The 25,603-nt window shown below is 45.0% G+C and overlaps 1 protein-coding gene across 2 annotated transcripts in view; it reads right to left on the reverse strand.

The window, feature by feature from the left end:
* The window catches only part of LOC147115111 (regulating synaptic membrane exocytosis protein 4-like), a 536,931-nt gene that overhangs the window by 496,549 nt on the left and 14,779 nt on the right, over window positions 1-25,603 (reverse strand). Inside the window, exons 1-2 of one of the 2 annotated variants that reach the window (XM_085993404.1) lie at window positions 13,375-13,467; window positions 8,705-8,811 (exon numbers count right to left, since the gene is read on the reverse strand). In XM_085993404.1, the coding sequence (XP_085849530.1) occupies window positions 8,705-8,806 (102 nt within the window). In that variant the 5' untranslated portion in view covers window positions 8,807-8,811; window positions 13,375-13,467. Of the gene's footprint in view, window positions 1-8,704; window positions 8,812-13,374; window positions 13,468-25,603 lie in introns of those variants that run through there. The other variant, XM_085993403.1, reaches the window with a different exon arrangement.

A 25,603-nucleotide genomic window follows, 5' to 3' on the forward strand; every position in this document is an offset into this window, starting at 1 on the left:
ATGTGGGACCTTATCGAAAGCCTTCTGAAAGTCCAAATACACCACATCCACTGGTTCTCCCTTATCTATTTTACCAGTTACATCCTCAAAAAATTCCAGTAGATTCGTCAAGCATGATTTACCTTTTGTAAATCCATGTTGACTTTGTCCGATCCCGTCACTGCTTTCCAAGTGCTCTGCTATTACATCTTTTATAATAGACTCTAGCATTTTCCCCACTACCGATGTCAGGCTTACCGGTCTATAATTCCCCGCTTTTTCTCTACCACCTTTTTTGAATAGTGGGGTAACATTAGCTACCCTCCAATCCATGGGTACCGTTCCAGAGTCTATCGAGTTCTGGAAGATGACCAGCAATGCATCTAGTATCTCTAGGGCCACTTCCTTAAGTACCCTGGGATGTAGACCATCAGGCCCTGGGGATTTATCGGCCTTCAGTCCCATCAATTTTCCTAACACCATTTCCCTACAAATACTGATTTCTTTCAGTTCCTCCCTTTCATCAGACCCTATGTTCCCCGGCATCTCTGGGAGGTTATTTGTGTCCTCCTTTGTGAAGACAGAACCAAAGTATGTATTTAGTTGGTCTGCCATTTCCTTGTTTCCCATTATAAATTCCCCTGATTCTGACTGTAAGGGACCTACACTTGACTTCACCAATCTTTTTCTCTTCACATATCTATAAAAGCTTTTACAGTCAGTTTTTATGTTCCTTGCAAGCTTACTCTCATATTCTATTTTCCCTTTCTTAATTAATCCCTTTGTCCTCCTTTGTTGACTCCTAAACTGCTCCCAATCCTCAGGATTATTGCTTTTTCTAGCCAATTTATGTGTCCTCTCCTTGGATCTTATGCTATCCCTAATTTCCCTTGTTAGCCACGGTTGAGTCACCTTTTTTGTTTTATTTTTATGCCAAACTGGGATGAACAAATTCTGTAGCTCATCCATTCGGTCTTTGAATGTTTGCCATTGCCTATCCACCGTCAACGCTTTGAGTGCCATTCCCCAATCAATCCTACCCAACTTGCTCCTCAGACCATCGTAGTTTCCTTTATTTAAATTGAGGACCCTTGTCTCTGAGTCAACTACTTCATTCTCCATCTTAATGAAGAATTCGATCATATTATGATCGCTCTGACCCAAGGGGCCTCGTACAACAAGATTGCTAATTAATCCTTTCTCGTTACATAATACCCAGTCTAAGATGGCCTGATCTCTGGTTGGTTCCTCGACATATTGGTCCAGGAAACCATCCCATAAACACTCCAGGAATTCCTCCTCCACAGTATTGTTACTAATTTGGTTGGCCCAATTTATATGTAGATTAAAGTCACCCATGATGACTGCTGTGCTCTTATTGCACGCTTCTTTAATTTCCCTTTTGATGCCATCCCCATCCCCAACAGCCTTACTGTTTGGAGGTCTGTATACCACTCCCACTAATGTTTTTTTCCCCTTAGTATTTCTCAATTCTACCCATACAGATTCCACATCATCAGAGCTAATATCCTTCATTACAATTGTATTAATCCCTTCTTTAACCAGTAATGCTACCCCACCTCCCTTTCCTTTTTGCTTATCTTTCCTGAATATCGAATACCCCTGGATGTTGAGTTCCCAGTCTTGGCCATCCTTGAGCCACGTTTCCGTAATCCCAACCAAATCATATTCGTTTACCTCTATTTGCGCAGCCAATTCATCCACCTTATTACAAATGCTCCTCGCATTAAGACACAAAGCCTTCAGGCTTGTTTTTTTAACGCTCTTAGACCTATTAGAATTATTATTTATGCTTGTCAGGTGAATTCTTCAAGGGAGAACCAGATCAAATACAATAAGTTGAGAGGAAAAGTGAAGATGAAAATAAGATTGGCAAAGAGAGAATATGAGAGTAGAATAGCGGTTAACATAAAAGGGAACCCAAAAATCTTCGACCGGCATGTAAACAGTAAGCGGGTAGTAAAAGGCGGGGTGGGGTCTATTAGGAACAAAGAAGGTGATATATACTTAGAGGAGCAGAGCAAGGCTAGAATACTCAATGAGTACTTTGTATCGGTGTTTACTAAGGAGGTGGACGCTGACAAAATATCAGTTGAAGTGAAAAAGGTAGAAGCAATGGAAGGGGTGAAAATTGATAGACAGGATGTACTAGAAAGGCTGGGTATGCTTAGAGGGGATAAGTCGCCTGGTCCAGAAGTCTTGCATCCAAGGTTGTTAAGGGAATTGGGGGAGGAGATAGCAGAAGGGCTTGCCATAATTTTCCAATCTTCCCTAGATGCGGGGGAAGTGCCTGAGGATTGGAAAGTGGCAAATGTGACACCATTGTACAAGGGTGTAAGGACAATCCTAGAAACTACAGGTTGGTCAATTTAACATCAGTGGTGGGTAATCAAGGAAACAATTAACGGGCACTTGGAGAGGTTTAAGCTAATTAAGGAGAGCCAACACAGATTTGTAAAAGGCAGATCATGTTTGACTAATCTAATTGAATTTTTTGATGAAGTAACAGGGAGGATTGATGAAGGGAATGCAATGGATGTTGTCTACATGGATTTTAGGAAGGCGTTTGACAAAGTACCACATAGAAGGCTGGTTAGCAAAATTGAGTCTCATGGAATAGGTGGGTCAGTGGCAGCTTGGATGAGGAATTGACTTAAGGACAGAAAACAGCGAGTTGTGGTAAATGGCTGTTTTTCAGACTGGAGGATGGTAGACAGTGGTGTTCCCAAGGGTCAGTGCTGGGGCCACTGCTTTTTTGATATATATAAATGACCTGGATATTAGAATACTGAGTAGAATTTCTAAATTTGCCAATGACACCCAACTTGGAGGTGTGGCACACAGTGAGGAGGATACCAATCGAATGCAACAGGACATAGAAAGGCTAGCAGAATGGGCAGACAAGTAGCAGATGGAATTTAATACAGAGAAGTGTGAGGTAATGCATTTTGGCAGAAGGAACAGGGAGAGGCAATGTACACTTAATGGCATAGTTTTAAAGAGTGTGCAGGGACAGAGGGCCCTGGGAGTTAATGTGCATAGGTCCCTGAAGGTGGCAGGACATATTGAGACACTTCTATGAAGCGCCTTGGGACATTTTATTACATTAAATGCACTATATAAGTTGTTGTTGTTGTAGTTATGAGAGCGACATACTGGCATTTTTTGAGGATATAACTGGTAGAATAGATAAGGGAGAACCAGTGGATGTGGTGTATTTGGACTTTCAGAAGGCTTTCGATAAGGTCCCGCATAAGAGATTAACGTGTAAAGTTAAAGCACATGGGATTAGGGGTAAGGTACTGACTTGGATAGAGGACTGGTTGGCAGACAGGAAGCAAAGACTAGTGGGGTACCGCAGGGATCGGTGCTAGGACCCCAGCTATTCACAATACAGTATATATTAATGATCTAGACGAGGGAACTAGATGTAATATCTCCAAGTTTGTAGACAACACAAAGCTGGGTGGGCGTATGTGCTGTGAGGAGGATGCCGAGAAACTCCAGTATGATTTGGACAGGTTGGGTGATTGGGCAGATGCAGTATAATGTGAGGTTATCCACTTTGGTGGCAAAAACAGGAAGGCAGATTATTATCTGAACGGCAATAGATTGGGAAAAGGGGAAGTGCAACGAGACCTGGGTGTCCTTGTGCACCAGTCGCTGAAGGTAAGCATGCAGGTGCAGCAGGCAGTTAAGAAGGTAAATGGTATGTTGGCCTTCATAGCAAGAGGATTCAAGTACAGGAGCAAGGATGTCTTGCTGCAGTTGTACAGGGCCTTGGTGAGACCACACCTTGAGTAGTGTGTGCAGTTTTGGTCGCCTTGTCTGAGGAAGGATGTTCTTGCCATGGAGGGAATGCAGCGAAGAGTCACCAGACTGATACATGGAATGGCAGGAATGACGTATGAGGAGAGATTGGGTCGATTGGGCTTATATTCGCTGGCGTTTAGAAGAATGAGAGGGGATCTCATTGAAACTTATAAAATTCTAACAGGACTAGACAGACTAGATGCAGGAAGGATGTTCCCGATGGCGGGGAGTCCAGAACCAGGGGTCACAGTCTAAGGATAAGGGGTAAGCCATTTAGGACAGAGATGAGGAGGAATTTCTTCACCCAGAGAGTGGTGAACCTGTGGAATTCTCTACCACAAAGGCAGTTGAGACCAATTCATTAAACATATTCAAGAAGGAGTTAGATATATTTCTTAAGGCTAAAGGGATCAAGGGATATGGGGAGAAAGCAGGGACAGGGTACTGAATTTGGATGATCAGCCATGATCTCATTAAATGGCGGAGCAGGCTCGAGGGGCCGAATGGCCTACTCCTGCTCCTATCTTCTATGTTTCTATGTTAGAAAAGCATATGGGCTCCTGGGCTGCATAAACAAAGGTATTCAGTACAAAGGTAGAGAAGTTATGCTGAACCATTATAAAGTGCTGGTTAGGCCACAACTGGAGTATTGCATCATTGAGAGGGTGCAGAGGAGATTTAGCAGAATGGTTCCGGGGCTGGGGGATCTTAGCTACAAGGACAGGTTGGAGAAGCTGGATTTGTTTTCATTAGAGCAAAGGAGGTTGAGGGGCGATTTGATAGAGGTGTACAAGATCATGACGGTTTTGGATAGGCTAGACGGGGAAAGACTGTTTCCACTAGTTGATGGTACAAGGACTAGGGGACACAGATTTAAGGTTTTGGGCAAGAGATACAGGGGGGATGTGAGGAAAAACCTTTTTACGCAGCGAGTGGTGAGGACCTGGAACTCGCTGCCGTCGGAAGTGGTGGAAACGGCGACACTCAATGTTTTCAAGGGGAGACTGGATAGGCACTTGAGGGAAATAAACTTGCAGGGCTACGGGGATAGAGTAGGGGAATGGGACTGACTGGATTTCTCTGCAGAGAGCCCGCACAGACTCGATGGGCCGAATGGCCTTCTGTTGTGCCGTTATGACTCTATGACCTACAGCCCTCCCTCAGCTGATGAATCAATATTCCTCCGTGTTACACACCACTTGGAAGAAGCACTGAGAGTAGCAAGGGCACAGAATGTACTCTGGCTGGGGGACTTCAATATCCATCTCCAAGACTAGCTCGGTAGCACCACTACTGACCAAGCTGGTCTACAAGGCACAAGTTACGAGTGTGATAGAATACTCTCCACTTGCGTGGATGAGTGCAGCTCCAACAACGCTTAAGAAGCTCAACACCATCCAAGACAAAGCAACCCGCTTGATTGGCACGCCATCCACCACCTTAAACATTCAATCCTTCCCCCACCGGTGTACCGTGGCTGCAGTGTGTACCATCTACAAGATGCACTGCAGCAACTCACCACGCCTTCTTCAGCAGCACCTCCCAAACCCGCAACATCTACCACCTCAAAAGACAAGGCAGCAGGCGCATGGGACCACTACTACCTCCAAGTTCCCCTCCAAGTCACACACCATCCTGACTTGGAAGTATATCGCCATTCCTTCATCGTCGCTGGGTCAAAATCTTGGAACTCCCTCCCTAACAGCACTGTGGGAGTACCTGCACCACACGGACTGCAGCGGTTCAAGAAGACGGCTCACCACCACCTTCTCAAGGGCAACTAGGGATGGGCAATAAATGCTGGCCTTGCCAGCGATGCCCACAGCCCATGATCAAATGTAAAAAAAAGCTATCTCCTGTGGCCCCCCCCCCACTTTATGAAGCGCCCCTTTAAAGATTTAATAAGAAAGTAAGTTTGGCCTCATAAAGTTTTTGGGAGTCCAGGCCACAGTCCCAGCCTGGACCCTGATGTTGTGTCCCACAATTGCCAGTGATAGTGGGGGTAAGCCTGAGCTGACCAGGTGCACCTCTGCCAACCATATGCCAGGTGCCTCTGAAGGATGGCATGCAGGAACTCTTTACATAGGGAGCTTCTCCTCCCTTGGCACCTGTTACAATAACGGCAATGTTTGAGGCAGATGATGGCTCAGCCCCGAACAAACCATAGAGCAATCTCCGGGGGACGTCTGGGATCCCGTATAAATGGATCTTGGCTTAGTTTCCGGCAGTCTCGATTGTGGTGGGAGCACATTGGAACAGCTGAAGATTTTGGGGGCCAAAGTGTTTCTGCATTGCTTCTGTAGGGGGGGGGGGGCGGTGGGGAGGGCACAGTGGGGTAGATTTTTAATTTGTTGTGTGGGCGTGAAACAAACGTTGCGGATCAGCCTCCTGTTATCAAAATTGGTTTCCATAATGGGCGGCCGAGCCATAATGCCAGTTTCACGCCTGTGTGCAAGTTGAAAATCTACCCCACTGAGTGCTGAGCTCAATTCTAATGTTATTGGAAAGTTTCCCTGTAGATTGTTAGTGATTGGCTACTGTTCTGCTTTTTTAATATATTTCTGTGTATGAGACAGAAATTTTGCACAAGTGTGAAGGATGTGTATCAAAATGTTTCTATAGACAGAATAGCAGAATTTAGAATAACAGACATATATTGGACAATTGATGGCTAACAGTGAAAGACAAGACAGCAATTGAGTTGAATGCTTCTGATGCTACAAACCGGGCAAATGATCACATGATCATGATAATTATAGATGAGGAAGGCCATTCAGCTCATCTTGATTCATCCATCCACAGACATCCTAACATCACCCCACTGCAGCATCCAATTGTTTTTTAATTGATTGCAAGATTTTTGCCTCCACTGTTCTATCTGGAAGTTTATTTCACATATTGGCCATTCTTGGTGCGAAGAAATAAATTCCTGATATCTGCCATAAAATTACCTTTCCGCAGTTTGAATCTCCTAGTTTTACTCCTGCAGTCGAAATTAAAATGCTACGAATTTCTACACTCTGTGTATGTTCTGCAGATATAGCAAAAAATGCTGGGCTCTGTCCAAATCTGAAAAATAACAAATCACTTGTCCTACTCATGAGAATAGAGCTTGCACTGTTTACAAACACTAGTTTAACTGCAACAGTTAATTGCTGCCTTGAATTCACTGCTACACATAACTTACTTTCATATTATATGGTAGAATGTTTAAAAATAACTTTTTAATATTTTCTGACTTAGATCCAGTTGCTGGATGGAACACTGCAGATGTAGCATGACATAAGTGAGACAGTGATAGACTGGAATGACATAGGACATGAAAGTGCCCAGCATCCAGTGACTGTTGCTGTGGCATTACCAAATTTTTTGTTTCAGTTGTGAATTACTGGGAAATGCATTGTTATTTTGCAGGTTATTGATCTCATTAAGAGTTTTCTCATATCAGATTATTACTGGACTAATAATCAACAGAATTATGCTGTAGTGTAATAATGATCAATGTTGCTGGACTAATAATGCAGAGAATATGCACTCAAATCCCATTATGGCATTTTGAGAATTTGAATTCAGTTTTTTAAAAATCTGATAATAAAAGGCTGGTACCAGTAAAAGTGACCATGAACCTGTTGGATTGTCGTAAAGATCCAACCGGTTCACTAATGTCCTTTAGGGAAGTAAAACTGTCACCCTTACCCTATCTAGCCTTCATGTAACTCCAGACCCACACCAACAGGGTTGACCCTTAAGTGTCCTCTGAAGGCCCAGCAAGCCACTCAGTTGTATCAAAGTGCTACCTAGCAGTTCAAGGTGGCGGCCTACCACTGCCTTCTCAGGGCAACTAGGGATGGGCAATGAATGTCAGCCTAACCAGTGAAGCCCACATCCCTAGAATGAATAATATTAATATAAGATTGTCATTAATAAGAATCGAAGTAGCTTGCAGTTGTGTTGCAGAATTTTATTCTGATTATTCCTTTAGAGCTACAATTATAATGTGTGCAAAAACAAAATTTGAATGCCAAATGTTTGGTGAATGGACCTCTACCTTGAGGAGGCTGAACACCAAATCCCTGAAACCTCCTCCTACCTCCCCCTGGACCATGATCCCATCACTAAACATCCAGCCATCATTTCCTAGACCGTCACTGACCTCATATCTCCTCTGGATATCTTCCCCCCCACGGCCTCCAACCTCATAGTCCCCCAACGCCACACAGCCTGCTTCTACCTCCTAACCAAGATCCACAAACAGGACTGCCCTGGTAGATCCATCATTTCAGCCTGTTCTTGTCCCATGGAACTTATTTCTTCCTATCTCAAATCTATTTTTTCTTCTCTTGTCCAGTCTCTTCCCACCTACATCTGCTTCCTACACCCTCCACCACTTTAACAGTTTCCAGGCTCTGTCTCCTTTTGCTGTTGCCATTTACAACTTCTCTTGACCCATCTTTTGTTTATTTATTTGTCACATTACCATCTCCTTTTGCTTTGCACCATCATCCCTTTTGTCATTTAATCTCTTGTGCCTTCCACCCTATCACAGACCTTCTCTTTTGTTCTTTTCTCCCCTTCCCCCCCTCTGTACTTGCTTAAAACTTTTGCCAGTTCTTACGAAAGGTCGACAACCTGGCAGAGACACAATGGGCCGAATGACCTTCATCTGTGCCGTAAATTTCTATGAATCTATGATAACCTGAAATTTTATCTCTGTTTCTCTCACCACAGATGCTGCTTGACCTGCTGAGTATTTCCAGCATTTTGTTTTTATTATAATGAGCACATTGTGCTGTTCTAAATAAAATTGCAACTTACATGCAAGTTTACACCCCACATTTTTGTTTTAAACATCTTTTATACATGCTGAGGAAGGTTTTCATTTTGCACTTGCCTTAGAATGATACTCCTGTTCCAGCCTGGAATCTGACGTTGCTACCTGTTTGTACTTGTTCATTTTCATTTTCATTTGGCGAGTCCTCTCTTCTACATCCATTGCACCTATGGACAAACAGCCAAGTTAAACAGTCAACTTGCAATAACAACAGAAAATGCTGGAAAAACTCAGCAAGTCAGCTTGCAATTGTCAGTTATCCCTCCCACACCTCTACTCCTTTACTAGACTGATCCCTGGGATGAGAGGGTTGTACTAAATTGATTCCTGGGATGAGAGGGGTGTCCTATGAGGAGAGATTGAGTAGATTGGGCCTATACTCTGGAGTTTAGAAGAATGAGAGGTGATCTCATTGAAGCATAGAAGATTCTGAGGTGGATTGAGAGGGTAGATACTGAGAGATTGTTTCCCCTGGCTGGCGAGTCTAGAACTTGGGGACATAGTCTCAGGATAAGGGGTCGGTCATTTAAAACTGAGATGAGGAGGAATTGTTTCACTCAGAGGGTTGTGAATCTTTAGAATTCTCTACCGCAAAGGGCTCCAGATGCTGAATTGTTGAGTATATTCAAGGCTGAGATCGATAGATTTTTGGAGTCTAGGGGAATCAAGGGATATGGAGATCAGGTGGGAAAGTGAGTTGAGGTCGAAGATCAGCCATGTTCTTACTGAATGGTGGAGCAGGCTCGAGGAGCCGTATGGCTTACTCCTGCTCCTAATTCTTATGTTCTTATGTTTACTGGTGTTGGCCGGTGTATGACAAGCAAAACTATGGCTGAGATGGAATTGGCTTTGTGATGGACAAGACCATATCTCAAAACCAATGGGCTCAAAAAGGTTTCCTTTCAAACTAAAAGAGATTTTCACACTTTTAACATTGGATTGTGAACTAGATATTAGCAGTAAAATTACTTTGTCTCTTTAATGAAAATAATCTCAACTGAACTGCTGATATACTAGAGAAAACATCTGATGGTAGGAACTCCAAAGGTGCCATTGTGGTGCCTGAAGTGAGATGGGATGGAAGTTTCTGTCCATCTGGCCTCACCGGCATCCTATCCCAAATCCCAATGCATAAGGTCATTTAATTATTAGGGACAGGTGCTGGTGCTAGCACACCGCTATTGGGCCGCCCACCCTTTCTTCTCAGCAGGATTCAGAGCATCGCCTTGCCATTCCATGTGGTGGAGGCAACACAAGCCGGGGTGTGCCGGAAGTAAATGGAAAGGTTCTCCCTCACCTGCCTGCAAATGGCAATGGATCTTTTTTGGATCAAATCCAATTGAAAATGTATTTATAGCCCCCGCTTACACTTGACGCAGGCATACATGCATAGATTTTTCAGGGAAGCCCAGAATCCCATCAGTCCCAACTGTCCCATTCCGCCCCCACTCCACTCCTCAAAGTGTTGTCAGGACAGAGGGGTGGCAGGCAGAAGAAGCGCATGTGACCCTGCCATTGGATTTATTTCTTTGAGCCAGAAAGACGTGGAAACCTGACGGAAATGAGTTCCACCCCAATTTCCTACTCCTCCTTCTCCACCGCGTCCAATTTCTGTCCCCAAATACCATGCAATGTCTATGCTCCCAAGTCAGTGGAATATCATTTTTAGGAGTTTCTTTAAACTCAAGAGTCAAGAACAGTGTCTACTTAAGTGTTGTATTAAAATAGGTAATCACTGATCCAAGCTGTCTTCAGGTAACCTTTGCAAACAAAACCAATAAAGGCACCCTACTTCTTTTCACCACGCTGCCTTGGCAACAGAAATCAACACAACTGCTAATGGCTCATTAGCTGTGTTTAATCAAAGACATTAACCTTAATGGTGAATTATGACATTTATTATTTTAGGCTCAATACTTAAATCACAGGACATTTTGCATGATTTTATTTTGTATGTTCCATATTTTGCCTCATTCAGCAAACTGACCATATTCCATTTTGTGCTGAAAGATCCAAATGTGTCCCTTTAGGATGTGTAAAACGTATATAATCTGTACTGAGGGGCAAATTTACTTGCACAGAAAAAGAAGAGATTGTAGAGATTTATAATTGGACTTAGTTACTGTTACTCCTTTATAAAAAAATCATCTTTTAGACTGGCTAGAGTGATTCCGATCTGGATCCAAAATTGCTGGTGTTGGAGAGGGCAGAAAGGGAGCTTCCTGGATGGCGCAGGAAGGAATTTGTGGCGGAACCCAGGTTTGCCAAAATTCGACCCACTTTACACTGCCACTTTCAATTTCAGTGGGAGCGGGTCATGAGCAAATCTTCAGCGTGCCACTTCCCATGACAAGGGAAGATCCCACACTATCCGGGAATTCTGCCCATTACGCCCTCAGTAGGTCTCAATACAACACTGTTGAGTCCTTTACTAGATTAAGGTAATCGATCTCTGATTTGCAAAGACAACGGCCTGGATTTTACAGCGAGTAATGACGGCGAACTGTCAGCATTCGCCATCATTAACCCTCTGAAACTGACCGCAACTTCAGGATTCAGCGCATGCGCATCTAAACGCGGAAATCCTGAAGTTGCAGTCAGTCTTTCACTACTCCAACACAGGCTGCGCTGCGCCCCCACCCCATAGCCGGCAATCAGTGAAATCAGTGGAACTAATGAAAACATAAGCTTTTCCGCTGTTAAATACCCCATTAAATGTTGAGTAGGCGTAACTGGGATTTTAACAATGTGTTGACTGATAAACAACCATTCTGACCCTGAAAAACTAATTTTATATTTGTGGAATGCTAAATTTCTTCATTATGATAAAAATTACAATTATTTAAAAAAATATTTTTTATAAAGTTTGTTCATATCTCAGCTTCGACCTTATCCCCATGTGAAGGACCCAATTTTTATTTTGCTCTCTAACATTTTTTAAAAGGATAAAAGCTGCTTTTTATTTCCTGGTTTGCAGTCTGAGAATTCTTCAATGTGATTGGCTGCTTAGATACCTTGATGATGTCATGGCTACATCGCTTTAAGAATACCCTATTCACAGCGCTGCAATCAATTACACGTTGAGATCTCTGTGGGCAGTTTTCTTCGAGGTCAGCGGCGAGCGCCTTTGCTTTGCCACTGGCCGCAAATTACGGGCCGTAGGCAATGAAATTCCTTGGAGCTGTTGTAACTTTGCCAGAAGTGCGGTAAAAACCCTGGCGAAGTTAAAGCAGTGGAGCCAGAGATGCTGTGAGGAAAGTCCTGGGCATTGTCTCTGCTTCACTCCTCACCCAGGACATGCCAACTCAGCACTGGAGCCGGTTAGAATTAGTCAGACCCCAACTGGCGAACAGCATCGGGGATGTCCGTCTACCGTTTGCAGCTCGGCCCAATGTTGAATTTGGCTCAGGCCTGAGACAGCCACAAACTAGTGCACAGAGAAATCGCTCCATAAACTTACCATCTATTTTGGGCACAAGTTCAATTATTCCCGCTAAAAGTAAGAAGGGAAGTCAGGTAGAACTTTTCTTTTTAGTATGAATGGTAATAAATTTATGGAACAAGATTTGCGGAAAGTCATTGGCCCGGAATTCACTGCAATGGCGATATTGGTGATAAACGCCATAAGTTAGAGTACATCATTGTAATCTCTTTCAAATGCCCTGCAAGTTCCGGATTTCCGTATGCGTGAAATCCGGAACTTGCAGCCTGTCAACGTATGTGTTGACAGGCCAGCCGCAGGGGCTCCGAGAAAGCAATCGCTGATGCAGAATTGGGCTATTTGCCCAGTGACTGGCCAGCAATTGCCCGTGTAAGTCTTATGGTTGATGCAAGCGTAGGGTCTGCTTGCATCAGCGTAAGGGTATATATAGGGCTGAAATAAAACATTTGAAAATCCAACATACACTTTAAATGAGTTTATACAAATATCGGCCTGGATTTATGATATTTAAAATTATCAAAACATTTCATTTTTACTGAGGTTGGTGCAATGAAGGGACTTATGAATAAAATTGCAATTCAGTACATTGTACAATTATTAGAATTCTGTACATTGTATAATTATTTGGGGATTCCACTGCATATCATTAGGGGATTCAGTTCGTAAATGACTGCAATGGAATTCTCTTTCGTCATTGGAGGACCGGGCCCACGTGTTCCCAGATACGCTTCCGAATCACCTGCGTCCCTAGGATCCGAGGGGCATTACGCTGCCATCCGCCTCAAGGTCCGAGACCACAACTCCTTGTAGCCTGGGCACCAGGAGGTACTTTCGTAAATGTTTCGCAGGACGGAGGCATAATCCGGAGGCATGCCTCCGATCGCAATTTCTAGGTCAATGTTTTTACATTAAGGGCCCATATAAGTGGGTTAGTGTATGAGTGTTCTTTATTTTTGTAATAGTATGTGAACAGAAGTCAGCAGTTAAACATGTGTTTCTCATTATGCTCAGCATTCTGTACGTTTTGCTTTTTGTAGAATTTCATCTCGCTGAGTGTTAGTTTGGTCCATCTATGGAGAGATTAAAGCGTTTCACATGCTTAAGACAAGGAGGGCCAGTCCAGAATACAGGAGGCTTTTATTGTTACACTCCAGGGTCCCATACCACAGAAACAAATACAGGACAGTGTTAGTCAACTTCCATAAACAGACCAGACAGCTTAAGGGTGCAACTGACACTAATGAACACAAGTAGATTCCTGTGGTAGACCTGAATTTGTAATACTGACCTTCAGACAATCTTGAATGAAATGCAGCAAAGGGGAGAGAGACTGTTGAATTCCCATGGGAGGAAATCACAAAAAAATGTCTCACTTGTTATGTGGAGTGAGGGAGCAGTGGCACCTCTCCAATCACCAGAACTGCAGACCAGTGCAGGTAAAATGTTGAATGACCTGATGAGGAAGACAAGGTAACATAGTGGCCTCTCTCCTTTTTCTTCCTTGGGCAACAACACTGTCCACCCTCTAAAATTAATAGCTAGCCAACTGAACCTTCACACTGCTCTGTGGGGTCATTAACTAAGGATCTTGCAGTATCTCCTCTAACAGAAATTACTTGTATGTAGAACCTTATACATTTCTCCTAAGCTTTATCAAGCTGATGGCAAGTAGATAGGTTACATCAGCTGTCTCATACTACCTGGGAGACATCCCTCTAACTCTAACCAGCAGCTAATTCACCCAATTTTGTTGCAGGAAAAACTTGTGCATAATGCAAGTGAAAGACAAGGAACCAGAGAGAACATCAGAGAGTCGCTTCCCTACGAGACGCCGGCCATGAAGCTATTGGGGAAGCACTCTGTTCTAGCAGTGGGAGATGGTGAGACTGATGGAATAGTGCAATCATCATAGCATCCCTGTGAAACAGCACAATCAGAAGTTTACACATCTCCTTGCCTAAACATTTTCAGTTTATTCCTTCCTTTCCTGCAGCTCCATCACAGCAATGAGAAGTCCCCCTTCCATTACTTGAAGGGGCTGCTCCTCAATTTTTGGTTGCACTTCAGTTCCCCGCTCCTGATCTTTGGTCACCCAGTGTGGTGGAGGGGGGGGGGGGGGACAGCGGGCAAGTCAAAAGACCTTCTCATGGGACTGCTCCTGGGCCTGGCAAGGTGGCCATCAACAGGTCCAGGCAGTAGGCAGTCGAGGGGGTTGTTTGGCCCGACTGCCTGCTTCTCTTCGGCGGCTATGTTTGCACCTGGGTGTCCCTGGAGATGGAGCATGTGGTATCCACCGGCACGCTTGAGGCCTTCCGCGATCGGTGGGCACTGGAGTGCATCATCACCCCAAGGAATAATATTTTAATTTAATTTGTTAAGTTTCCTTTAAATCTTTTGTTAAGTTAGTTTTTATTGGTTGTGGGGGCACATGCCTAACTTCCAATAGGCCGCTGCCCGATATAAGAAGATTCAGCAATGAGGAGGAGCTGTCAGAAGAAGGTAAAAATAATGATGATTAGGAGAAGGAGCAGGATGGAAGATTATTCTATCTCATTGATGATGATGACGATGATGAGGAAGAGGATGTAGGGGCTGGGGTCCCAAAAGCAAGATCTTGCTTTGTGTTCCTCTGCCACAATCCCCTCAATCTCACCCCTTCATCACTTGCTTTCTCACCTTTTATTCATCAGCTCAAAAACTTTCACCACAGGGCTTTCAGGATCTGATAGCTGCCATTAGATCAGCCATCACGCTAATCTGCAGGGCACAAATCCAGGGCCCAGTGGAATGATGACAGCTAGAGGTGACTTACATCAGCTTTAAACACTCTCATTAAATCCAGCAATTTTCTTTGAAAGTTTCTTCTGGCTGCAGATGCTCGGCACCAGCTGAATATTAGACTGCAGTCCCTCCTCCCACCAAATGAAATTGGGACCAAACACATGCATTTGAATTAGGTTATGCAATTATCAGTTGCCAATGAAATGAATGGAGGGGCAGTTTTACATTGCAGTACCTTAGTACAGGGTGTTCAACCTGCGGCACTCAAACCATAGAAATATTGCCCTTACAATCCAGGCAACTCACTCCTATTTGAACTTATTTTATTTATATTCTGGTTCATCTTATTTCAATTTTGTAGGCCAGGAATTTTGGTAAGGGCTGTTTTTAGTGCTGTTGCCTCAGAAAGCTGAGGTCTGTTCATATCAGCAACCTGACATATATGTAAATTAACATGTACATGGAAATAAACTTTAAATGTGGCTTCGTGAAGGTTCATAATATGCACACACATGGCCCACAAAGACAAAAGCTTGGGCAGGTCTGCCTTAGTACAAATGTTTACTTTCCTGCATTTGAGCTATTCCTAAAGAATACAAAATAACAGTACAAAGGACTCAAACAGTGAAATCCGTTACTGTTCAATTAATTTTATTCCACTTATTTTTCTCATGAAAATGATGCAGATGCCCCATCTGTTGGATTAAAGAAGTGTTTGACGACATCATATTACATCATGGAGACCAAACAGTGGCAGCATATCCAGGTAAACAGGTTAGAATCAATCTGAAGAGCCTATACTCTATGCTATGTGAACAAACAACATCAGGTGCTGGAAATCCCAAACGAAAACAGAAAATGGTGGAAAGACTTGGGGGGGGGGGGGGGAAATTGAGTCGCGCCCCCTTTGGGGTGCTAATTTCGCTGGGGCGCTACTTTTAGTGCCCTGAAAAAATTAGCACCCCTCAGCTGAAATCCATTGGTAGCGCCCCAAGAGGGAAGTGGGGTGCTACTCGAAGCAACCCGCCTCCCTCTTGGTGCGCTGCAAGGGAATATCGCGGTGCTACGTGCCGCAGCGCCATGTGCTGTGGCACGTTGCGCCACGGTACTGCAGCCCTTCCTCCCCTTCGTAAAGGGGAGGGGCCTGGCACAGCGCATCCCTGCACCCAGCTGGGCCACCAGGGTTTGGAGTGCCGGCAAAAGAGCCCAGCACTCAAGAGAAGTGCTGGGCTCAGGGAGCGCAACTGGCACTCCACGGGGGGGCTGCAGAGGAGGCCGGGAACGGCAACGGGGGCAGGTGCTGACAGGCAGCCAGCAACAAAAATGGCCGCCGGGCACCTCGCCTTTAATAAGCGCCACCCCAGCCGCAGGTAGACACCCCTGACCCCGTCGGACATGGCGTCCAGTGGAAAGTCAGTGGGCGCTACCGAAGATCGTGGCCGGGGTGCTGCGCATGGCGATGATGTCATCGCTGGTGGCGCAGTACTACTGGGCGCTAAAGGTTACTGCCGCCGCTAACCACCCACTGAATTACGCGGGAGGCGCTGGCGGCACCGCGCCCAGGCGCTAGTTGCTTTGCGCCCCGTTAGCGCCCCCTTAGGGCACTAACAAGAAGCGCAAAGCAACCGAATTTTTGCCTCTTGGTAGGTCAGGCCGCCTCTAGTCAAGAGAACACATCGACATTTTTGGTACAGAACCCTCCCTCGGACCTTGTATTGAAACCTTCCTCAGACCTGGTATTGAAGCTTTCCTGACACCTTGAACGTTTCCTCAGACATTGAACTCTTCCTCAGACCTGGTATTGAACCCTTCCTCAGACATTGTATTGAGCTCTTCCTCAGACCTGGTACTGAACTCTCCATCAGACCTGTTATTGAAACCTTCCTCAGACCTGGTATTGAACTCTCCCTCAGACCTGGTATTGAGCTTTCCCTCAGTCCTGGTATTAAACCCTTCCTCAGACCTGGTGCTGAACCCTTCCTCACACGTTGAACTTTTCCTCAGACATTGAACTCTTCCTCAGACCTAGTATTAAACCCTTCCTCAGACCTGGTATTGAACTATCCCTCAGACCTGGTATTGAACCCTTTCTTAGACCTGGTACTGAACTCTTCCTCAGACCTGGTAATGAACTCTTCCTCAGACCTGGTACTGAAACCTCCCTCAGACCTGGTACTGAACTCTTCCTCAGACCTGGTAATGAACTCTTCCTCAGACCTGGTACAGAAACCTTCCTCAGACCTGGTATTGAACCCTTCCTCAGACCTGGTATTAAACCCTTCCTCAGACCTGGTATTAAACCCTTCCTCAGGCCTGGTATTGAACCCTTCCTCAGACCTGGTACTGAACTCTCCCTGAGTCCTGGTATTAAATCCTTCCTCAGACCTGTTATTGAAATCTTCCACAGACCTGGTATTAAACACTTCCTCAGACCAGGTATTAAACTCTCCCTCAAACCTGGTCCTTAAATCTCTGTCAGACCTGGTATTGAACCCGTCCTCAGACCTGGTATTGAACTCTTCCTCAGACCCGGTATTGAACTCTTCCTCAGACCCGGTATTGAACTCTTCCTCAGACCTGGTATTGAATCCTTCCTCAGACCTGGTATTGAACCTTTCCTCAGACCTGGTATTGAACCCTTCATCAGACCTGTTATTGAACCCTTCCTCAGAACTGGTATTGAACCTTCCTCAGACCTGATATTGAACTCTCCCTCAGACCTGGTATTGAACCCTTCCTCAGACCTGGCATTGAACTCTTCCTCAGACCTGATATTGAACTCTCCGTCAGACCTGGTATTATACCCTTCCTCAGACCTGGTATTAAACTCTTCCTCAGACCTGGTATTGAACCCTTCATCACACCTGGTATTGATCCCTTCATCACACCTGGTATTGATCCCTTCATCACACCTGGTATTGAACCCTTCCTCAGGCCTGGTATTGAACCCTTCATCAGACCTGGTATTGAACTCTTCCTCAGACCTGGTATTGAACCCTTTATCAGACCTGGTATTGAACCCTTTCTCAGTCCTGGTATTAAACCCTTCCTCAGACCTGGTATTGAACTCTCCCTCAGACCAGGTATTGAACCCTTACTCAGACCTGGTATTGAACCCTTCCTCGGACCTGGTATTGAACGCTTTCTCAGCCCTGGTATTGAACCCTTCCTCAGACCTGGTATTAAACCCTTCCTCAGACCTGGTATTGAACCCTTTCTCAGCCCTGGTATTGAACTCTTCCTCAGACCTGGCATTGCCTCTTCCTCAGACCTGGTATTGAACTCTTCCTCAGACCTGGTATTGAACCCTTCTTCAGACCTGGTATTGAACTCATCTTCAGGCCTGGTATTGAACTCTTCCTCAGACCTGTTATTGAACTCTTCCTCAGACCTGGTATTGAACCCTTCCTCAGACCTGGTATTGAACCCTTCATCAGACCTGTTATTGAACCCTTCCTCAGACCTGGTATTGAACCCTTCAGCACACCTGGTATTGAACCCTTCATCAGACCTGGTATTGAACTCTTCCTCAGACCTGGTACTGAACCCTTTCTCAGTCCTGGTATTAAACGCTTCCTCAGACCTGGTATTGAACTTTCCCTCAGACCTGGTATTGAACTCTCCCTCAGACCTGGTATTGAACTCATCCTCAGGCATAGTACTGAACTCTCCGTCACACCTGGTATTGAACCCTTCTCAGACCTGGTATTGAACTCTTCCTCAGACCTGGTATTGAACCCTTCTTCAGACCTGGTATTGAACTCATCCTCAGGCATAGTACTGAACTCTCCGTCAGACCTGGTATTGAACCATTTCTGAGACCTGGTATTGAACGCTCCCTCAGACCTGGTATTGAACCCTTCCTCAGACCTGGTATTAAACCCTTCCTCAGATCTGGTATTGAACCCTTCCTCAGACCTGGTACTGAACTCTCCCTCAGACCTGGTATTGAGATTTCCCTCAGTCCTGGTATTAAACCCTTCCTCAGACCTGGTATTGAACCCTTCCTCAGACCTGGTATTGAACCCTTTCTCAGACCTGCTACTGGACTCTTCCTCAGACCTGGTAATGAACTCTTCCTCAGACCTGGGACTGAAACCTTCCTCAGACCTGGTATTGAACCCTTCCTCAGACCTGGTATTGAACGCTCCCTCAGACCTGGTATTGAACCCTTCCTCAGACCTGTTATTGAACCCTTCCTCAGAACTGGTATTGAACTCTCCCTCAGACCTGGTATTGAACCCTTCCTCAGACATGGCATTGAACTCTTCCTCAGACCTGATATTGAACTCTCCGTCAGACCTGGTATTATACCCTTCCTCAGACCTGGTATTAAACTCTTCCTCAGATCTGGTATTGAACCCTTCCTCAGACCTGGTATTGAACCCTTCCTCAGACCTGGTATTGAACCCTTCATCACACCTGGTATTGAACCCTTCATCACACCTGGTATTGAACCCTTCATCACACCTGGTATCGAACCCTTTCTCAGCCCTGGTATTGAACCCTTCCACAGACCTGGTATTAAACCCCTCAGACCTGGTATTGAACCCTTTCTCAGCCCTGGTATTGAACTCTTCCTCAGACCTGGTATTGAACTCTTCCTCAGATCTGGTATTGAACTCTTCCTCAGACCTGGTATTGAACCCTTCTTCAGACCTGGTATTGAACTCTTCTGCAGGCCTGGTATTGAACTCTCCCTCAGACCTGGTACTGAACCCTTCCTCAGACCTGGTGTTGAACCCTTCCTCAGACCTGGTACTGAACTCTCCATCAGACCTGCTATTGAACCCTTTCTCAGACCTGGTATTGAACCCTTCCTCAGACCTGATATTGAACTCTCCGTCAGACCTGGTATTGAACCCTTCCTCAGACCTGGTATTGAACTCTTCCTCAGACCTGATACTGAACTCTCCGTCAGACCTTGTATTGAACCTTTCCTCAGACCTGGTATTGAACTCTCCCTCAGACCTGGTATTATACCCTTCCTCAGACCTGCTATTGAACTCTTCCTCAGTCCTGGTATTGAGCCCTTCCTCAGACCTGGTATTGAACCCTTCAGCACAACTGGTATTGAACCCTTCCTCGGGCCTGGTATTGAACCCTTCATCAGACCAGGTATTGAACTCTTCCTCAGACCTGGTACTGAACCCTTTCTCAGTCCTGGTATTAAACGCTTCCTCAGACCTGGTATTGAACTTTCCCTCAGACCTGGTATTGAACTCATCCTCAGACATGGTACTGAACTCTCCGTCACACCTGGTATTGAATCCTTTCTCAGACCTGGTATTGAACTCTTCCTCAGACCTGGTACTGAACTCTCCGTCAGACCTGGTATTGAACCCTTCCTCAGACCTGGTATTGAACTCTACCTCAGACCTGGTATTGAACCCTTCCTCAGACCTGGTATTGAACTCTTCCTCAGACCTGGTATTGAACCCTTCCTCAGACCTGGTATTGAACTCTTCCTCAGACCTGGTATTGAACTCTTCCTCAGACCTGGTATTGAACTCTTCCTCAGACCTGGTGTTGAACTCTTCCTCAGACCTGGTATTGAACTCTACCTCAGACCTGGTATTGAACCCTTCCTCAGACCTGGTATTGAACTCTTCCTCAGACCTGGTATTGAACTCTTCCTCAGACCTGGTATTGAACTCTTCCTCAGACCTGGTATTGAACTCTTCCTCAGACCTGGTATTGAACTCTTCCTCAGACCTGGTATTGAACTCTTCCTCAGACCTGGTATTGAATTCTTCCTCAGACCAGGAATTGAACTCTCCGTCAGATCTGGTATTGAACCCTCCCTCAGTACTGTTATTAAACCCTTTCTCAGTCCTGGTATTATACGCTTCCTCAGACCTGGTATTGAACTTTCCCTCAGACCTGGTATTGAACTCTCCCTCAGACCTGGTATCGAACTCATCCTCAGACATGGTACTGAACTCTCCATCACATCTGGTATTGAATCCTTTCTCAGACCTGGTATTGAACTCTTCCTCAGACCTGGTACTGAACTCTCCGTCAGACCTGGTATTGAACCCTTCCTCAGACCTGGTATTGAACTCTACCTCAGACCTGGTATTAAACCTTCCTCAGACCTGGTATTGAACCCTTCCTCAGACCTGGTATTGAACTCTTCCTCTGGCCTGGTATTGAACTCTTCCTCTGGCCTGGTATTGAACCCTTCCTCAGACCTGATATTGAACTCTTCCTCAGACCTGGTACTGAACTCTCCGTCAGACCTGGTACTGAACCCTTCCTCACACCTGGTATTGAACTCTCCCTCAGACCTGCTATTGAACTCTCCCTCAGACCTGATATTGAACTCATCCTCAGACCTGGTATTGAACCTTTCCTCAGACCTGGTATTGAACTCTTCCTTAGACCTTGTATTGAACCCTTCCTCAGACCTGGTATTGAACTCTTCCTCAGACCTTGTATTGAACCCTTCCTCAGACCTGGTACTGAACCCTTCCTCAGACCTGGTATCGAACCCTTCCTCAGGCCTGGTATTGAACTCTCCCTCAGACCTGGTATTGAAACCTTCCTCAGACCTGGTATTGAACTCTCCCTCAGATCTGGTATTGAACCCTTCCTCAGACCTGGTATTGAACTCTCCCTCAGATCTGGTATTGAACTCTCCCTCAGTCCTGATGTTAAACCCTTCCTCTGACCTGTTATTGAAACCTCTCTCAGACCTGGTATTAAACCCTTCCTCAGGCCTGGTATTGAACTCTTCCTCAGACCTGGTATTAAACACTTCCTCAGACCTGGTATTGAACTCTCCGTCAGACCTGGTATTGAAACGTTCCTCAGACCTGGTATTGAACCCTTCCTCAGACCTGATATTGAACCCTTCCTCAGACCTGGTACTGGACTCTCCGTCAGACCTGGTATCGCACTCTCCGTTAGACCTGGTATTGAACTCTCCCTCAATCCTGGTGTTAAACCCTTCCTCAGACCTGGTATTGAACCCTTCCTCAGACCTGGTATTGAACCCTTCCTCAGACCTGGTACTGAACTCTCCGTCAGACCTGTTGTTGAACCCTTCCTCAGACCTGGTATTGTACTCTTCCTCAGACCTGCTATTGAACCCTTCCTCAGACCTGATATTTAACCCTTCATCAGACCTGGTATTGAACCTTTCCGCAGTCCTGATATTGAACCCTTCCTCAGACCTGGTATTGAACCCTTCCTCCAGTTTGGTGGAAGTGCTCAATACCCAAAACTTCGACTTGTGCTCTCTCAACAGATGCTGCCTGACCTGCTGAGTATTTCCAGTGTTTTTTGTTTTTGTTCCGCGCGCAATGATGTTATCTCCATGAAATATATTTTGTATTTCCTGGAGGGCGATGGCGCAGTTAAGAGACAGCACTGTGAGGGGAAAAAGGTACTTTTAGTGTGGCATCACCAAAATACTCTGTAGTGCCTGTTTAATCTAAAACATTACAGCAAGCTTTTAACATTGTAATTACTTCTTATGTGGTATATAAGTACAATAAAAAGAGCTAATGGGTTCCATTCTACCCTGCTCATGATATCGCCATATCTAACTGATTACTCTGCTGCTTGTGAGCTGTTGGATCTGCTCACTCATGGAACATAATATAATATCAACTCTTCACCGTAGCACGTCTACTGACACTTATTAACTAATTCATTGACCAGGTTCATGCTTATCTACAAAACACTGGAAAGGGGGGAAAAACCTTAAAATCAAGAGGAAGCTGTTTTGTAATTAGGTGGGTTAAGTGAATACAGGTGATGTAATGATTGTTCTAGACACCTTTTTAAAGCGGGGTTTATTTTCTGAGAACTCCATTTGATTAAAAGATTTGGGTTGTGTGTGATATTACTGACATTCCTGATTAAATGCACATCATGGTCCTGGAATACTGTAATGCATTTTTGACAAAAAGGAAAATAAATCTTGATCATTTTGATGTTTTCAAGTGGTCACTTAAATTTGAGCAACGTGATGAAGGCTCAACAGCTGCAAGTTTGGAACACTAAATATTCTGTTTGTCAATGGGGAAGGCTATGCATGTTGAAAGTTTTCCTAAACAGTCTTTGCAGTGTGATTAACACTGCTTGCACTAAGTTAGAGTTGACATTGTTTCTCAAAACTGGTGTCATTAGGTCTCTTGTGACTAATCCATGGTTTAATGTACTGATGCCACTGCCAGTAACCTTGGTGCCTGTACAAACTCAATTGACTTTTATCGGCTATACAGCTGCTCACTGCTAACATTGACCCTAAAGATCCGCGGGCCTTACAGAGCACTACAATAACTACAACAACTTGTATTTATATAGTGCCTTTAACGTAGTAAAACGTCCCAAGGCACTTCACAGGAGTATTATAAAACAAAAATTTGACTGAGCCACAGAAGGAGAAATTAGGGCAGATGACCAAAAGCTTGGTCAAAGAGGTAGGTTTTAAGGATCTTCTTAAAGGAAGAAAGACAGGTTGAGAGGGAAGGAATTCCTGAGCTTACGTCCTAGGCAGCTAAAAGCCATGAGGAAGTGTGGCAGACCTGTAAATTCAGCTGGACCTGGATAATGCCGAGTCTCAGCCTGTGCTGCCAGGATCTGTACGGCCCGCTCCAAGCAAGGTCACTCACATTAGAAGGGGCGTGCCCAAGGGGAGAGGACTCCCAGGCTGGAAGTTTCCTTGGCTGGTAATCTGCCAGCAGGCTAGTGAGAGGAGGGATACCACCTGGAAGTGCATCCCTCCTAGGATCTAGTTCTGGTCCCCCGAAGGGGAGGCTGGACCACAATTCTTAGTCTTCTGTTCTGTTGCACTGCTCTCCCCCCAGCGGCACTGTTTCCAGCCCTTCCACAATAGCAAATACCTGAGATACACTCATAATGGCCTGAGTACCCAACCAGACTCATGCAGATGAGGCAAACGTCTTTGACCCCGCAAACTCTGGTGGGGGTGGGGGCAGAGGCCAAGGTTCACAGTGGGCTGAGTCCAGCACCTACACCAAGATCAAAGACCTGTGGATGTTTGGGGCCATCAACTTTTTTTAAAGTCACTTTTTTGAAAAAATGCACAACCAGCCTGCATGCTTCCTCAGGATATGTTTTGATAAGGGGTGCATGCTATAATACAGATTTCACAATAATTGCCTGCACATAGTGGTTAGCACTGTTGCCTCACAGCGCCAGGGACCCGGGTTCGAATCCGGCCTCGGGCGACTGTCTGTGTGGAGTTTGCACATTCTCCCCGTGTTTGCGTGGGTTTCCTCCGGGTGCTCCGGTTTCCTCCCACAGTCCAAAGATGTGCAGGTTAGGTTGATTGGCTATGATAAATTGACCCTTAGTGTTAGGGGGATTAAATACGTGGGGTTACAGGATAGGGTGGGATATGTGTTGGTGTAGGGGTTACTGGGATCGGGTGGGATATGTGTCGGTGCAGGCTCGATGGGCCGAAATGGCCTCTATCTGCACTGTGGGGTTTCTGTGATTCTGTGATATGATGGGGTCACATGTAGTTACAGAATTCTATACATTAGTGTGGGAGGATAAGGGTCATTTTGGTCAGAGGGATTAGAAACATTTATCTTTTTTAAGCTGTCAAAAGCTAATTGAGAAGGGAGCAATTCATTTGCGTCATTCTGCATTGATACTGATTTCGATCTTACATCTGGAACTAACTCAGTTATTTCTTCTTGTTTAACAACTTTTTTTTTCTCTTTTGCCACCAACTTTCTTCCCTCTCTTCCTCTCCTGAAGGCTTTCACGTTTTGTTGGGGATACAGTCCCAGCTTGGGTACCAAGTGCCCTCTGGTACCCACCCAAGTCTCTATTTTTCAAGTATGAATGAGTGATTGTAGACTATAGAGAACCTATTTGGTGTTTGCCCACAACACTTCAGCAGGAGTCTCTGGATAGCAGAAAACTGGGAGGCTAACTTTCCTCAGACTTCTCTCGTTCTGCTGCTGTAATTTCGGTGGAAACTCAGTTTATGCGTGTAAACGGAGTTTCTGCCAAACCTCTGAAGAAGTTATGGTGGCGCAGCTTCAAAGAAATTCACCCGCTGGCCGTTATTCCCCAACTGTAGCTTCCTAGTTCCTGCCATTACCGTTAACCCAGCACAGCTCAGGGATTGAACTTTGGAACCTTCCTAGTCCGGATGTGGCAGCTACACACTGTTTTAATCAGTTGAGCCACTGACTCAATTTATTTACTATCTCTTCCCTAATTTTGCATCTTGCAATTTTTCACAGTTGTGTATGCTTCAAACTGTTCAGGTAAATCAAATTTAAAAGGTTGTTTGAGAAGTTCCTGCATTATGCTTTACCATGTTTGTACAGGGAGTAGTTCGTAATGATGTAATCAATGTTGTCATTGCATCACTGATTTAAAGCTACACTTTAAAAAATGTTTTCCCTCAGTATCTAAAGTATGAATCTGAAATGAGTACGTTTGAAAATTGTTTATTCATCTCTGGGGCCTGAGCCTCAATTGTCCAAATTGGCAGGAATTGGGGTACAGATATACAAGTCACTTAAAGTGGCAATACAGGTTAATAAGGCCATAAAAAAGCAAACAACACACTGGGGTTCATTTCGAGAGGTATAGAACAGAAAAGTTATGCTAAACTTGTATAGAACCTTGGCTAGACCGCAGTTGGAGTACTGTGCACAGTTCTGGTCTCCAGATTACAAAAATGATATAGAGGCACTAGAGAAGGTACAAAAAAGATTGAGAAGGCTGGTACCAGAACT

The sequence above is a fragment of the Somniosus microcephalus genome, chromosome 7, assembly GCF_052327205.1.
Source record: "Somniosus microcephalus isolate GS21.2 chromosome 7, FLI_Smic_1.0, whole genome shotgun sequence".
Lineage (NCBI taxonomy): Eukaryota > Metazoa > Chordata > Chondrichthyes > Squaliformes > Somniosidae > Somniosus > Somniosus microcephalus.